At 48.4% G+C, this 16,515-nt stretch overlaps 1 protein-coding gene across 2 annotated transcripts; it reads left to right on the top strand.

Moving 5' to 3' along the window:
* The first annotated feature begins 21 nt into the window (after window positions 1-21).
* Window positions 22-9,597, top strand: LOC129327095 (zinc finger protein 543-like). 2 transcript variants are annotated; one of them, XM_054975532.1, is made up of 7 exons: window positions 22-73; window positions 646-878; window positions 2,942-3,027; window positions 3,493-3,619; window positions 3,842-3,940; window positions 4,063-4,161; window positions 6,440-9,597. In XM_054975532.1, the coding sequence occupies exons 3-7, from the start codon at window positions 3,013-3,015 to the stop codon at window positions 7,126-7,128; spliced, it is 1,029 nt and encodes a 342-aa protein (XP_054831507.1). In that variant the 5' UTR covers window positions 22-73; window positions 646-878; window positions 2,942-3,012; the 3' UTR covers window positions 7,129-9,597. The 2 variants fall into 2 exon arrangements, with proteins under 2 accessions (XP_054831507.1, XP_054831506.1); XM_054975531.1 differs by having other exon boundaries at window positions 646-3,027.
* Window positions 9,598-16,515: the final 6,918 nt, after the last annotated feature.

Below are 16,515 nucleotides of genomic sequence, written 5' to 3' on the forward strand. Positions count from 1 at the left end.
CATTTCCTGCTCCTCCCACCTTGCCAAGCAGGCAAGCACTTGTCAGTTCGTGCATTGCTGGCCGGCCGTAGGGGTGAGCTCAGAGGGGCTTTTGGAGGGGGGGGGAGATATTTTGGGGGAGGCTGCAATGCAAGAACCAAAGTGGACAGGCAGGAGAGACCCCCTCCTTCCCTCCCAGGTCCCCCCAAATCAGGAAGCGTTTTGTGCAAAGGGGCCCTTTTGGAATGGGGAGGGGTGGATGGGCCAGGCTGGGGGGCAGCAAGAGAGGTGAGAAGGATATTGGGGGGGGGGGTCCGCTTCTTCCCAGCCTGGCTCCAGTAAGGCTTTCCTCCCCCCTCCGCCTCCGCCTCCCCCTCCAAGGTGCTCGCAAACCACACGCTCCCCTTTGCTCTTTGGAACAGAAATGTCAGCGCGTCGGAGGAGCCTTTCCCTTTTTAACATCAAGAGACTCCGGCTGTAACAAAATGGATTTTTTTTTGCCCGGAAGCCTCTGTTACAAAGAAAAAAAAAGCCTCCCTGCTGTTTGCACTTCTTGGGTTGGGTGCTTTGCTCTCCAGTTTTAGTAATTTCTTACAGGTCTTGTCTCACTTTAATTTGTATTTGATTTATTTAAAACATTTCTATGCCGCTTTCCCACCCAAACAGAGTCTCCAAGGCAGGGAATAACAGAAGTTAAAAAGATTTAAAATGTATTTGTCCGGCAACCAGGCCGGACTTGGGAACCCTCCCAGAGCCACACCCAGAACCCAGACTGGCAGCCCCGCCATCCAGCCTCGCCACCCTTGACACTCATCTGACAAGGAGGAAACAAGCGGCGGAAAGGAGGAGACAGGCAGCAAAGGCACCAAAGGAGAACTGGAACGCCAAAGAAGGCCCAGGTGCTGATGAGCTTTTGTCGGCAGGAGGCAGGCTAGATGGCAGCTCCTGGGTCCTAGCCACTGGAGGAAGAGGGCACAGGGGGCAGAGACAGTCAGCCCATGCCACCACAGGCAGCAGATCATGGGCAGCACCGGTGGCACAGGGCCACACCCCAAGCCAGTGGCAGGCACGGGAGGAACTACAGCCCAACAACCCAGCAAACAGGCTAGAGGGGATGAAAAAGGGCCAGAAGAGGCTGAGGGCAAAGCAGGCACAGCGGTGGCTACCTAAGGCAGCCAGAGCAGCAGCTAAGCTGTTGGGGGTGGGGCTAGGAGGTGGTGCCTGGGAATGGTGAGGGGATAAAAGGGAGGTCCACCCAAAAGTGGAGGAGGGAGGAAGGAGGTAGCGTGAAGAGGAGTGTGTGGGAGCAGGAGGCTTGCTTGCTTGCTTGCTTGCTTGCTTGCTCCTGGAGTGGAGGTCAGTCTACTCAGGGTTGTAGAGGGGTCCCTGGGAAATACTCAGGGCCCAATCACCCAGTTTCTGAGACCTTCAGGAGGCAATATCCTGGCAGCTAAGAGAGGCTAGTGGGCCAGCAGTGGTGGAGTAGACCCAAAGGCCAAGAAGTAGCAGTCAGGCAGGCGGCGAGTGAGCACCACCCCGGCAGAAAGAGACACGTGAGGGGAGGGGCGTGCCTGAGCCTGACAGTATTTACAAATATAATAAAAACATATACACAAATAAACACACCTGTATAATCAGGTAGGAGGTCCACTAAGGATTTTAGTATCTTCCAATTTTGCAGTCCCATTTTCTTACAATTCTGGTTATGTAGCCGACCAACGCCCAAGAGAGTGTAAATTTACCAGAAAACAGCTAGTTTGAGATCAACAGAGTAGTACGCAACACTCTCTGAGAAGAATGGGGAACTGATAAAGAAATAGCCTTATGTGGTAATAGCTAAGCTATAAGCACGTATACAAGCTATGTGGCAAGAAGTGTGAAACCCGTGGTGTAACTATGACATGTGTTGTAACCATGCATTCTGTCTAACGAAAGCGTATATAGGCAGAATGCACGGCTCAGTCTTTTGTGACACTAGTCACGCTGAGACCCGCCGGCTAATAAACTACCTTTCCTTCCTGAGCAACTGTCTGGTCTCGATCCTTGACACCCCTATTCTGCTACAGTTATATAGCTTTTACTGTTTCTATTGAATTGGTGAATTTTGTACCCACCTCCAGTCTTAGCAAGAAAGGTTGGGTGAGAACTGAAATACTCCACTGGGCATTTGTGAAGAGGAGAGAGGTCTATGTAGCCCCTCCCCCACATTATCAACCAGAATTGGCAGGTCTCTGCAGGGTGAACAGTGCTGGAGGGAAGAGAAGCAACAGAATTCCTGTCTGGATTTTGGCTCAATCTCAGGTCTGATTCATACATGCAGGCAAATGAGGAGGAATTGACCTGAGGAGATTTCCTGCTTTATTTAAGGCACCTTTTCCTGACAGGTGGGCTCAAGATGACTTCGTTTGGGACTGTGGGTGGAGGACCATGTTTTGTGATTCTACCATCTGTCTAAGTCTCTCTGCCATAAAAAGTCATCAAGGCGAGCACAGATAGAGGACCAAAACATTTTTCCTGCTCTGCTAGCTTTCTCTCTGCAGGGAGGTTTTCTTTCCTAGCTGGCAATCCATGCTATCACCTCAGGACACACACACACACCCCGCATCCAAGCATAATCTCTTAGTACAGGTCAGGCCAAAAGGGCTGGATTTCCCTCAGATGGGCCAAGGGAGCAGTATGGCTACCAGCAGGGCCAGGGACTCATCTTTCGGAAATGAATTTGTAGGGATTAGGAGAGAAAATACTCAGGAGGGGAGAGGGATAGATGAATAATGAAGCTGGGTCCTCGCCCCGTAAAGAATGGCTAGGTTGGGGAGAGATGTGGGGACAAACACTCCTGAGCCTTCCTAGATCAAAAGCAATATTGAATTGTGTCCCAAAGCGAATCCGGAGAGAAATTCACTGACGGTATGGGTGCAGAAAATGCGTGTGTGCCACAAAATGGTTTCTCTTTCCTTCCCAGGCAGCAACAGGAAGACCCCCTTGATAGCTTCTGCAGCATCTCCTCCATGCGGTGAAGCAAAAAGAGCCACTATGCAGCCTGCTCAGGTTTGGTGGGGAGGGGGTGTCATGGGGGAGATGTGCAGGGGAGGGCAGGGAGGCTTCCTTCTCTTTTGGGAGGCTCAGAGGATCAGGCCCCTTGGTTCTGGTGCTGGAAGATGTCATGGCTGCCTACTGCGGAAGCAGGAAAACGGTCACCTGGGAGGATGCAGAAACAGTACTGACAATGAATTTCCCCCCGAAAAAGGTTTGGTCCTTTACTAAACAGACATCTCTGTCCTCTTCCCCACAAGGCAGCTCACACTCTGCTAATGAGGACAGGTCCCCCCACCCCAGCCCCAAGATACCCCCAAGCAAGACAGGGAGGAGGGAACTATAGGTCCATGGAGGGGGGCTTCTCCCCTCCTCTTTCTGCTGGTCTTCCGGTACTAATTTGCCGTCTCCATTTTTTGTCCCACCCCCTCATTGAGCAGCACTCCCATGGTGTAAAGAAATGCTTCCTTCCTTTTCCAGAACGACGTGTCCTTTGAAGAGGTGGCTGTGCATTTCTCCCAGGGGGAGTGGAGCCTGCTGAGCCCAGCCCAGAGAGCTCTGTACAAGGAAGTCATGCTGGAGAATTTTGGGAACGTGGCCTCCCTGGGTAAGCATCGTTTCTTCCTGGGCTGTCTGTTTACTGCTGCTGTGACTGTAAAGAGGTCCCTGATCAAATTGTCTCTCCTGGTCTCAGTTGCTGATCTCTCTGGGCTGAGATGTGTTTGTGAGGGGAACTTTGTTGGCTTCTCATGACACTTAAGACAACCAGGTTGGCAATGCTGGAGTTATGGGCATCCGAAGGATCATAATTCTGTCCCTTCCCCCTCAGTGAAAGGACCTCCAATGGCCAAACCTGACCTCATATACTGGCTGGAAGAGGAGAACGAGCAGTTCCCCCTGTGCTCTGAAGAAGAGGAGGGATTGGCAGGTAGGTGCCTGTTTTTTTCAATCCTTGCATTTTTAATAGTTTTGTATTTCTGGAGGGGCAGAGTTGGAAATGCTGGAGTTATGGGGATCCAAAGGATCGTAATTCTGTCCCTTCCCCCTCAGTGAAAGGACCTCTGATTGCCAAACCTGACCTCATATCCTGGTTGGAAGAGGAGAGTGAGCAGTTCCCCCTGGGCTCTGAAGAAGAGGAGGGATTGGCAGGTAGGTGCCTAGATCTGCCATGGGACGGTGTTGCCTGCGCTTCCTTCCAAGGACTGGTCGATTTCTGTGGCCTTCTCTTTTCTCCCAGTTTCTTCTCCACAAAAGAGCTTGGAGGAGTTGCGAAGGCTGAAATGATGGCTGTTTACTGCTTGAAGATAGGATAGTAGGTGACTTCCTTAACCCGGGACGTCACATTTCCAGGTCTAGACCAGTCTTGTTCTCTCCGAATGGCAGGGGCTTTCAGGCACAGCTGTTTCCCAGCCCTGTTTCCCCTGACATCCCTTTGACTTCATCCTGAGACAGTGTGCCTGCAAAGCATGTGATTTTACTGCAGGGACTTGCCCCAACAGAACTGCAGGCAGTGTTCATGTCATCCCTTGGACCTTCCAGTGCAGCCGATTTGTCTTCTCATAGTGGCCGGAGGTCTCTTGCAAGGCCCTTTCCCTGCTGTGTTTCCTAAGGTATTCTCTATACTGGAGATGCCAAGGATTGACCTAGGACCCTTTGCTTAGAAAGTACGTGCTTGACTGCAGAGAACTGACCCGAAACAACTCCGGAGATCTCTCAAGTGAACCCATTTTAACAATAACAACAATAATAATAGATTTATATACCGCCCTTCAGGACAACTTAATGCCTGCTCAGAGCGGTTCACAAAGTATGTCATTATTATCCCCACAGCAAAACACCCTGTGAGGTGGGTGGGGCAGAGAGAGCTCCAGAGAACTGTGACTCGCCCAAGGTCACCCAGCTGGCTTCAAGTGGAGGAGTGGGGAATCAAACCCCGTTATCCAGATTAGAGTCCCACCCTCTTAACCACTATACCAAACTGGCTCTCAGTTTTGCCTCCTATTCCCTCCACCAGCTAAATCCTGCCTTTCTCACTGATTTTAAACAATGGTCAGGATTAATTTTATTATTATTATTATTATTATTATTATTATTATTATTTGACTTAAACCCCACCCTTCCCACAAGCGGGCTCAGGGCAGCTTCTAGCAAATATATTATTAAAAATAATTTCTTGCTGTTCACAGCCAATTGCATCCAGTCAGGAAGCTGTTTTAGTTAACTGTTTAGTTTAGGAAGGGGGGCGGCTGCTCAGAAGAAAACCAGTCAGAAGAAAAGGGGCCAGATTGAGCATCTGTTATGTCGGAGGGGCAGCCAGACGGGCCCAGAACCCAGGCAGATGCAGCACAGGCTCCTGGTGGACAGTTGTGGGAAGCCGGAGTGCTTCTCCCTTCAATGATGATAGGATCTTGACAGCTGCCACTCTTTTCTGCTGCTGGGGCAACTCGAGATGAATGGGGAGAGATCTGTCACTTCTGAGGCTGGCTTCTCTTTTGGATTGTCATCCATGTCCTCAGGCAATGAATTCCATAGCTTAATTACTCATTGAGTAAAGAGATGTCTTTTCTGCATCTGCAAGTATTACAGGAGAGGGAGAAACCCATATTTTCCCACAAGGGCACCAGGCCATCCATTTGGGAAGACTTCTTCTGAACCAGGGGCTCTCCAGGTCTTCTCAGCTCCTCCCCTGGAGTTAATTTAATAACCGCTGTGCTATCTCTGATATTAAGTGCTGGCAACCTGCTTCCCCCTTGGTGGAAGCGAAGATTCGATACTGGGTTTGGTTTGTTAGGGAAAGTTTTTCAATGCCTAAAAAATCTCAACCCTTCCTTTGGGGTCTACGTGAATGACCATGAGTCTCAGTGGGTGTCTATTGCTCCCCTGCTAAATTCCGATGTTTCACTTCCTTTGTTGCTGGTGCTCTTCAGCCACCCCACAGACTGCTTTCAAGAGCCTTGACTCTGATGGACTCAGCTACATGCTGGGGCAAATAGCAGCGCCCCCAATTTTTAAACAATACCAGGGGCTTAGCTGACTCCCCCCATTCAACAAGAGGTTGTTCTAGTTATGGCAGGTGGAACATTGTGGGTCAGCACCACAGGCAGAAAATTCACGCTGCATCACCCCGATGCCATCATCCCCCTGTCCCAAAGTCACTGGCTTAGAGCTACATTTTGGGCCTGCTCTTCTGGCTTACAGTTTGGGTCAGAGAAGATCTCTGTTCCAATAACCATACCAATGAAGTGGTATTTTCCATACGCTTGCTACAGACCAGAGTCCCAAAAAAGAATTTTGGTAGTGTGTAATGACACTAAGTCTTAGAACTCTTCCATTGCTTACAGCACTTAGTTTAGTTAATTACCTAATTTGCATGTTCTTTTTTTTTCACCATGTTCATACGAGGTTCCCCCCCCTTTTTTCCCCCCAGCCGGAAAAACGTATTCAGATATAAATGAGAATTTTGAAAATGGTGATGCCCTGAGGAAACAGGAGGGGGACACTTCTGTTCTTTCAAAGCGTGATGACTCTCACAAAATTGAGACTGGGAAGAGTTTCAGTAAAAGTAGAAAACTTACTATCCATCAAAGAATTCACACAGGGGAGAAGCCATATCAATGCTTGGTGTGTGGAGAAAGTTTCCGTCAGAAAGGACACCATACTCGTCATCAGAGAACGCACACAGGGAAGAAGAAATATAAATGTACTGAATGTGGTAAAACCTTCAGTCGGAGTGAAAGTGTTATTTACCATCTAAGAATTCACACAGGGGAGAAACCATATAAATGCCTGGAGTGTGGAAAAAGCTTCAGATGGCGTGGAGCCCTTGATTCTCATCTAAGAACTCACTCAGAGGTGAAATCATATAAATGTCTGGAGTGTGGAAAAAGCTTCAGTCGGAGTGGAGACCTTACTCGCCATCTCAAAATTCACAGAGGGGAGAAACCATATAAATGCATGGAGTGTGGAAAAAGTTATAGTCGGAGTGGAGGCCTTACTCGCCATCTAAGAATTCACACAGGGGAGAAACCATATAAATGCATGGAGTGTGGAAAGTGCTTCAATCGGAAAGAAACCTTGACTTACCATCAAAGAATTCACACAGGTGAAGAAATATAAATGCCTGGAATGTGGAAAAAGTGTCATGTATGCATGCCTGCATCCCTGCCATTAATGTGTTTCATATACTGAACTGCTGACATAAGTTGTACTGAGCTAAGGGGGGTTGCTTACTGGTAGGGTTGTTACCTACTTTCACTTCTCGAGCAAGTGTCCTTGGAAGCGGGCTGTGAATAGCAAACTATGTACCTTTTCTCAGAGAGAGTGCTGATTTCTGTGTGTGCTATGTCTAGCTGAAATAATACGTTCCCATGCAACCCTTTGGAGCTTTCTTGTGGTAGGTTCCTCGGTTCCCTCTGATGGCGATGCGGGGGAGGAGATTGCTCCGTGTGTGGGGGTGGAGGTGCTGCTGCTCCATCCTCCCCATTGCATTCTGGGATGGGCGTGGACCTGGGGAGTAGCATACTCCGCATTATCTCTTGTAGTTCTTGGACTACTTGTAACATGTCCCTTTTTAGTTCGTCCTCCCCCCACCCTTGCAGCCCGTAAATCCTATGATTCCTTCGTCAGGTCCTCCCCACTGCTTGGTTCCGATCCTGCTCTCAAATCCAGGGGTTCTTCGTCCACCCATTCCCCTGGGTCCACATGCACTTCGGTTTGGCTCGCTGGTAGGGGAACTCCGTAGTCGAACCCCTCACCCCATTGTAAGGGCTGTTCTTCTTTTGATCTTTGTCCCCTGGGGTCCCATTCTGTCAGGGTTGCTACTAGCCAATTCTGCCCCAGAGCAGCCAGCCTTGTCTCGGGGCGAATTGGCTAGTAGCAACCCTTGCCACTCGCTCCTATCAGCACCAGTCTTCCACTAGGGCATTCAGCAACAAAGTGAGCGGAGAATTCCTCTCCCTCTTTGCCTGTAAAAACCCCTTGGGCATCTTTGACTCTCCGAGGCTGTCCAGCCTGATACTGAAGACAGAGCAGCTTGACAACTTGCTCCCAGTTCTCCATCTCACAAGCCAATTGGATCCACCCAAGCAGGGTACTTGGGTCATCTTGGATCATTGCTTTGGCTACTAATTCTGGGTTCAATCCAGCACCAAAGAATTCCATTTTCACTGACTCATCCCACTCTGGGACTTTAGCAGCGCATGCCCTAAATTCGGCCACATATTCATACACTGGCTGCTTCCCTTGCCTCAAGCACTTCATGTTCGCCCTCGCCCTCTCCCTTTCCAGGGGATATTCATACTGCACTTGCAAGGCACTTAGAAACACACTCCAGAGTTCATGGGTTTGCATGGAATAGATAGCCACAAACTACTTTGCTGCCTCTCCCCCCAGCTGGGAACCCAAATAGCTCAGCCAGCTTTCTTCATCAGGGAAGGTGGCTCCCCACTCTCATAGGAACTCTGCTGCTTGGACTAGGAAAACCCCCAGCTCCTTCAGGTCTCCCTCAAAGCGGCCTTCCAATTTTCTCTGGCCCCACAACTGTTGGGGCAGCAGCCCCGGGCGTACCAGTTGTGCGGGTGGTCCTGTCATGTATGCCCACCGGCATACACGCCATTCATGTATTATGTGCTACTTATAAATCATTTGAGAATATGGGGGATTCTGAGTGCTTGTTAATTGAGAGCGTTTTTAGTTTAAAGAAACTTAAATGTTCTGCTTGTTTTATTCCCAAGACTTTTATATCTGCACTATTTATATACTTATTGGTTGCATAAGATTGTATAATTTTCCATTTACTGTCTGATTCAGATTTTGCATAACTTTTATACTTACTTTACGTTGTTTTTGTCTTACTTTCATTTCTTTAAATAAAATATTTAAACCAAAAAAAGAAAAAAGAATGCCAATGATGAGCCCCAGGATCTACAGCCGGAGCTTTCATGAGGTCTTTAGGTCCCAACTCATCCTCTGGCAGCCCCCCCATTCCCAGTGTCCGCTCCCGTTCCAGCCATAGGTGGTTCACGTATGCAGAGTTTGAGAATTAAAAAGTTGATTCCTAACTGTAACGATCACAACAAGGAACTTTTCAAAAGACTTCTCTGGTTGGGGCATGGCAGATGCCAACATCCTGACACTCCATTTTATCCTGAAAACTTCCCTGTGAGGTTGGTTAGACTGAGAGTGTGTGACTGGTCCAAAGTTTCCCAGCAATTTCTGTGGCAGAGTTGGGATTCAACCCACGAGTATGGTGAGGTTATGGATATCAGCTGTATAGGAAAAACACAAGAGAAAAGCTCCAAGAGTGCGGTGACCAACTAACTAAAGAAACCAATGAAAAAAAGAAAGTCAATCAAATAAAATGTGTGGACAATCTTGTATCTTCATTGTTCGTAAATCTGGTGGCATAGTCTCCTCTCCTTAGAAGGGAAGAAAAACAGACACCAGTTAGAGAATCCCAACTACCTCGGTATATGTTTGTGGAATGTTGTATTATTTGGCTGAGAAATTGTATCCAATAACATAATTGTCTTAGCGTCTATCCGACCACTCACAAAGATAGCTGGAGCATGCGCCTTTTGGGTGATTCTCGAAAGCTTATGCTAAAATAAAATTGGTTAGTCTTAAAGGTGCTACTGGACTCTTTTTGATTTTGCTACCACAGACTAACACGGCTAACTTCTCTGCATCTATGAAGGAAGGACTTCCGTCTCCTTTCCCTTCCTCACTTTGATAGGCTGGGGAAACAAACAGCCCGCCTCTGAAGCGGCTTGGCCAAATCCGGATGCCCAGTCTGCAAGAGGGGCAGCTGTTCCCCTTCCAGATCGGGGAGAGGGGAGGGAGGAACCCGCCTCTCTGTGAAGCCGGCGCCGGGGCGGGGAGCAACAGCCAGCTGCAAGCGAGGCGGTCACTCGCCTTGCCCTCGCCTCCGGGATGGGGGGGAACCCGCCCCCCCGTCAAGCCAAGGGGGAGCAAACCCAGCCGCCTGCAAACCAGCAGCCCCCTGCAAGAGGGGCGGCCACTCACCTTCCCCTCGGGGGGGGGAACCCGCCCCCCTGTCAAGCCGGCGCCAGGGCGGGGAGCAAACCCGCCCGCCTGCAAACAGCCAGCTGCAAGCGAGGCGGCCGCTCGCCTTTCCCTCGCTGCCTGGATCGCGCGAGGGGAGGGACAAACCCGCCCCTCTGTCAAGCCGGCGCGGTCGGCGGAGCAAACCCGCCCGCCTGCAAACCGACGGCAGGCTGCAAGAGGGGCAGCCGCTCGCCTTCCCTTCGCAGCCGGGATTTGCGCAGGGGTGCGCCGCCCTGTCAAGCCGGCGCAGCGGGGGGAGCAAACCCGCCCGCCTACAAACCTGCCGCCAGTTGCAAACGAGGCGGCTGCTCGCCTTCCCCTCCTCACCGGGATCGGTGCCAGGGGGAGGGATAAACCTGCCCCCCTGTCAAGCCGGCAGCCGGCAGCGGGCAGCCAGCTGGGATTGGGAAGGTTTCCTGTCTGTCATGTGTCCTCAACCCCCATCAATCAGAGATGCTTTAGGCTGATCCTGCACTGGGCAGGGGGGTGGACTAGATGGTCTGTATGGCCCCTTCCAACTCTATGATTCTACGAATGGGCAGGCTGCAAGCCCTTCCTCACACTAATTTGGTTGCAACTGGGGCCCTTCCCAGCTCCCGCTGGCCCACCTGTGGCACCCTGCAGATTTTTTTTTAAGGAAAAGGAAGGGCTGGGGGCAAGGAGAAACCCAGGAGATCCAGAGAACCATCCATCAGGCGGGAGAGGCTGGGATAACCTGTGGGTGACTGGAAGGGGGGCGCGCGGCTTCAGAGTCATTTAACAGCCTGACCAGGACTCCCCGTGTGGGGTTGCCAGCTCCAGGTAGTGAAATTCCTGGAGATTTTGAGAGCGGAAATTGGAAGGGCTTTATATACAAAAACATTGTATATAAAGAAATCTTTCAGCATTGATCACTGAATGTTATGTTTCATAAAAATTTTTGAAAAGCACAACTTTCTAGAGCCCGTTGTATTTATTTGCACAACGAGCTTTGTTTCTAGTTTATAATGAATAAGTAGGGAAGAAATAGCGGGGCTATCAAATATCAGTCGTATTTTGCATGCCTGGTGGGAGTTATTAAAGAGCTCAACTGATTTCAAGTCTAAAGACTGAAGTTTGCTACCAAACAAAACTCTCAAATGCTGCTCAGTATTAAGTGTCACGAAAGGGGACACAGCAGTTGAATTGTCAGATGGTCAAACAGACCATACGAGGATGCAGAACGAACTGGTAAGAACCAACCCCTCTGCCTCCATGGGAAGAGCTGGAATCCAACTGGCTCTTTCGGTGTCTGTCCAGCTGTTATCCACTTGGGACACTTTGGAGGGCTGCTGTTGTTACTTGATGGATTGCAAACCGAGCTTTGAATGCATCAGTCAGAGCTGTTCAAAGACACTTCCCACTGACACTGAGAGATCTCTCTGTCTTTTGGTGCTACACCTCTGAAGATGCCAGCCACAGCTGCTGGCAAAACGTCAGGAACTATAATGCCAAGACCACGGCAATACAGCCCGGAAAACCCACAACAACCATCGTTCTCCGGCCGTGAAAGCCTTCGACAATACACTTCCCACTGTTTTAGCATTTGAGAAAGAGACCTCTGTCGGCGTGTTGACAGAAAATCCAGGATTTTCTAATCTACGTCTTCCCCCGTAACTAGCACAATAACAAATTAACAGGGTGGGAAACCTAGAAAATACTTCATAGGCAAGTTCAAATCTCTGATTATGCCATGGAAAATCATTGTGTGACTTTGGCCTAGACAGTCTCACACTCAGCCTCGCCTGTCACATACGTTTGTTGTGAAGATAAAACGGAGGAGGGGGGATTCATGGAGCTGCTCTGGGTGTGCACTGGGGGGAAAGATGGGATATAAATGAGGTAGGTAAGTAAACGGAGATTGGCTCTCCGCTTGGTCTGCAGGCAGAGCTTCAGCCTGGGAGGCCTCAGAAAGGACGGATAAAGCTTCAGGGTGGTTTGAATTGGAAACGTTGTGCGTGGGGAGGGGCTGCCAGAGGAGCTGCAGCAGTACCAGGCAAAGCAACAGGCAAAACCATCACCTTCTGTTAGCAAGCTGTAGGCAGAATGCGATTCCCACGGAGAATCTCCTCAAAAAGCAAACACCCAAACACCCAAATCAGCTCACAGCATACTGGACGCTTGCTCTTGTCTACCATTAAAACCGGCGCAACGCGGCCACAACCTTGTGTTATCTCATTTTGTTCGACGTGAAGTGACATTTCTCGCTGGCCCTTTCCTCGGAGCCTCCTTTGCTCTGAAGAAGGGAGCTTTGATTCTCGAAAGCCTCCCGCTGAAGATCTTGGTGATCTCTGTGGGGCACCGCGGGGCTCAGCCCTGCTCTTCCATTGCAGACGAGAGCGGCTGCCCCTTCGCTTTTCTAGCTCCGGGGGCCATTCACTGCTGCGAGGTTCTCCTAGGATTAAAGGGATAGAGTCGGCCGTCTTGCAGACCAGAGGCATGTGCGAGGGTGTGTGTGTTTGGGATCGTCCTTTCCGGCTCCTCCCTTCTTTCAAAGCGCCTGTGAGGTCGCACGTGGCTTAAGGGGCCATTTTGGTGAGCTGAGAGGGACTGGGGGGGGGGAGATATGGAGGGGGACTGCAATGCAGGGCCCCGAGTGGACCGGCAGGAGGGGTGAGGGGGAGAGGGAGAGGGACTCCCTCCCCTCCCCGCTCCTCGCACGGGTCCCTCCTCCTGCATCAGAAAGAGCCGCTTTGTGCAAAGCCGAAGAAATGCCCGAAGAGGCGCCGGGGAAGAAAGACCCGCAGGAGGCAGGAATAGCGAAGGGATCTTTGGGACTGGGGAGGGGGCGATAGGTCTCGGTTGAGGAGCAGCAGGAGGGGGAAGAGGGATATTGGGAGGGGCGCTTCTTTTCAGCCTGGCCCCAGCTGTCTCAAATGCTAAAACAGTGGGAAGTGTCTTTGAACAGCTCCACCTTTCTCTTACTCCCCTGCTAAATTCTGATGTTTCACTTCCTTTGTTGCCGTCTCTCTTCAGCCACCCCACAGACTGCTTTCAAGAGCCTTGACTCTGATGGACTCAGCTACATGCTGGGGCAAATATCTGGGCCCCCAATTTTTAAACAATACCGGGAGCTTAGCTGACTCCCTCCATTCAACAAGAGGTTGTTCTAGTTATGGCAGGTGGAACATTGCAGGTCAACACCACAGGCAGAAAATTCACACTGCATCACCCCAATGCAATCATCCCCCAGTCACAAATGTACTGGCTTATGGCTAGATTTTGGGCCTGCTCTTCTGGCTGACAGTATGAGTCAGAGATGATCTCTGTTCCAATAACCATACCAATGAAATGGTATTTTCCATATGCTTGCTACAGACCAGAGTCCGAAAAAAGAATTTTGGTAGTGTGTAAAGATATTAAGTCTTAGAACTTTTCCATTGCTTACAGCACTTAGGTTGGTTAATTACTTATTTGCAAGTTCTGTTCATTTTCATCATGTTCATACCAAGTTTCTCTTTTTTTCACCAGGACATGTGTGGGAATCAGTGAAAGAAAAGTAAGAACATACCGTGATGGAGACAAGCCAAACATATTCAGGTATAAATACTTCTGTTCTTTCAAAGGGTGATGGCTCTCACAAAATTTCTCTCATTTCAAAAATATACAAAGAAGAGAATAGAAATATGTGCCCCGTAAGAAACAGAAAAAATCTGGAAAAATCAGACATTCATATCCATAGAAGAATGATCAGAGGGAAGAAACTATATAAATGCCTGGAGTGTGGGAAAAGCTTTGGTCAGAGTGGAAGCCTTACTTGCCATCTAAGAATTCACACAGGGGGGAAAACATATAAATGTCTGGACTGTGGGAAAAGTTTCAGTAAAAGTAGAAAACTTACTATCCATCAAAGAACTCACACAGGGAAGAAACCATATAAATGCATGGACTATGGGGAAAGCTTCAGGCAGAGTGGAACCCTTGATTCCCATCAAAGAATTCATCCAGGAGAGAAGCCATATGAATGCCTTGTATGTGGAAAAAGTTTCCATCAGAGTGGACACCATCCCTGTCATGAGAGAATGCACTCAGGGGAGAAAAAATATAAATGTACTGAATGTGGTAAAACCTTCAGTCGGAGTAAAAGTATTATTTACCATCAAAGAATTCACTTAGAGGTGAAACCATATAAATGTCTGGAGTGTGGAAAAAGCTTTAGTCAGAGTGGAGACCTTACGCACCATCTCAAAATTCACAGAGGGTAGAAACCATATAAATGTATGGAGTGCGAAAAAAGTTATAGTTGGAGTGAAAGCTATACTCGCCATCTAAGAATTCACACAGGGGAGAAACCATATAAATGCCTGGAGTGTGGAAAAAGCTTCAGATGGCGTGGAGGCCTTGCTTCTCATCTAAGTATTCACTCAGAGGTGAAACCATATAAATGTCTGGAGTGTGGAAAAAGCTTTAGTCGGAGTGGAGACCTTACGTGCCATCTCAAAATTCACAGAGGGGAGAAACCATATAAATGCATGGAGTGTGGAAAAAGTTATAGTCAGAGTGGAAGCTATACTCGCCATCTAAGAATTCACACAGGGGAGAAACCATATAAATGCACGGAGTGTGGAAAATGCTTCACCCAACTGAAAGCTTTCTTCTCATCTAAGAATTCACACACGGGGGTGAAACCATTTCAGTGACAGAAGTGTAGAAAGAGCTTCAGTGAGAGTAGTACTCTTGCTTACCATCAAAGAACTCACACAGGGGAGAAACAATTTGAATGCCTGGAGTGTGGGAAAACCTTTGAGAGGAGTTATACCCTTCCTGTCCATCAAAGTATGCCTGGAGAGTGGAAAGACATTGCATCAAAGCAAATTGGATTAGATTAAAAAGAAATGCAGTAAAACTTTATAAGACACTCACTACATAATGTGAGAAAAATGTGTACAATTTTTGAGATTATGACTACAGCCCAATTTCCTTTATGAAAATTTTGTCTTAAACAATTTTTTTTCTTCAGATTCTGAAATGTTTGGTCATTCCTGATCACATCAAGTAGGCAATTACACCTAATGGGAGTGTCAAGAGGGAATCCATCTGTGTGGGCAGAACCAGCACCTGGAACTGGGCCTGCAAAGTAACCGGTAGACATTGGAGCAATTCCAAAAAGCGTTTAATGTGCATGCTATGCCTCAAGACTGATAATAATTGATGTGCAGCCTTGTGAATTAGCCAGAGCTTCTGACTTCAAGGGCAGACCCATCTACAGGGTGTTACAGTAGTTTATCCACAGAGTGGCTCTAGTGTGGATCTACATGGTCAACCTTAAGAGCCATTCTCAGTGGACAAAAGCCAGGTACAAACAGCATGGTTTGAGTCTAGCGGCACCTTAGAGACCAACCAGACTGTCAGGGTCCCTTTTTCAGATACAGGGAAGGGAGATCCCTAAGCCTTTATATCTCTGTCTGGATGTGAGTGTGGTGAAACAAAGAAAGGAGTCAGAATGTAAAGTTACAATGCAGCTTGATTAGAGCAGAAAGACAACTAGGGAAAGAGCGGGAGAGGTTTCTTTCTGCTTTGTAGTTTCAAGACTCCACCCCATTGCTGAATGTCCCCTCTTTGGAGTTGGCAGAGACTCGCAGCTCTCTTGTGCTTGCTAGGGATTAGGGGTGTGCAGCTGAAAAAGATTCAGGTTTCCCGCTTCGGGTTTACTCAAGGTGGGAAAACAATTTGGAATAACCTGAATCCCAAAGCAGCAAGCTGCTTCCAGATTTGGGTGTTTAAACCACTTTGGTATGCTCCGTAAAGATTCAGGAAGTGTTGCTTTCAAAGTTCCCACCCTGCCGCTTATTTCACCCAATGGGTGAAATAAACCACCATTCCTCTTCCAGTGTTTCTGGTCATATCCTAAAGATGATAAGAGACATAGGCATTCTGGGACTTAAAACCTTTAGAAATCATCCATTAGCTTCTCCAGTAGGTTGGGGCAGTTTCCCTTTGCTCTCAGCACTGTGTGTTCAAGATGGAGTCTAAGAGAAGTTTGCTAAGGATGACTTGTAGAAAATGAAGGTTTAATCTTCTTCTAGTACAGATAATTGATAATTTCCCTTTGCTCTGCATATGTGCCTTATCTTTTTTTGTTCCAAAGGAAAGATCTTTCTTTCATCCCCTTTGCCATTTTGTAGTCAAGGATACTTTCTGGCTCAGCTGTGATTTCACTGCCCATTGCATTTCTTCCAGGTAGGGTCACCTGCATATCTATGGCACCAAGACCCTGCCCTTGGGACGTGAATTGTGTATTCATTATTTTGATCACATTTATATATGTTAATCTATGTATTCTTATGTTGTGTCATAACCTCTGAAAGGTTTGACAGCTGGTTAAGAAAAGTTCAGAACTGCCTCTCAACTGAAGAAATGGTAGATTTATTGCCATTTTATTGCAAACATGCTGCTTTTAACTTTATAACTCTTAGGAGA

This window comes from Eublepharis macularius, chromosome 4 (assembly GCF_028583425.1).
Source record: "Eublepharis macularius isolate TG4126 chromosome 4, MPM_Emac_v1.0, whole genome shotgun sequence".
Taxonomy (NCBI): Eukaryota; Metazoa; Chordata; class Lepidosauria; order Squamata; family Eublepharidae; genus Eublepharis; species Eublepharis macularius.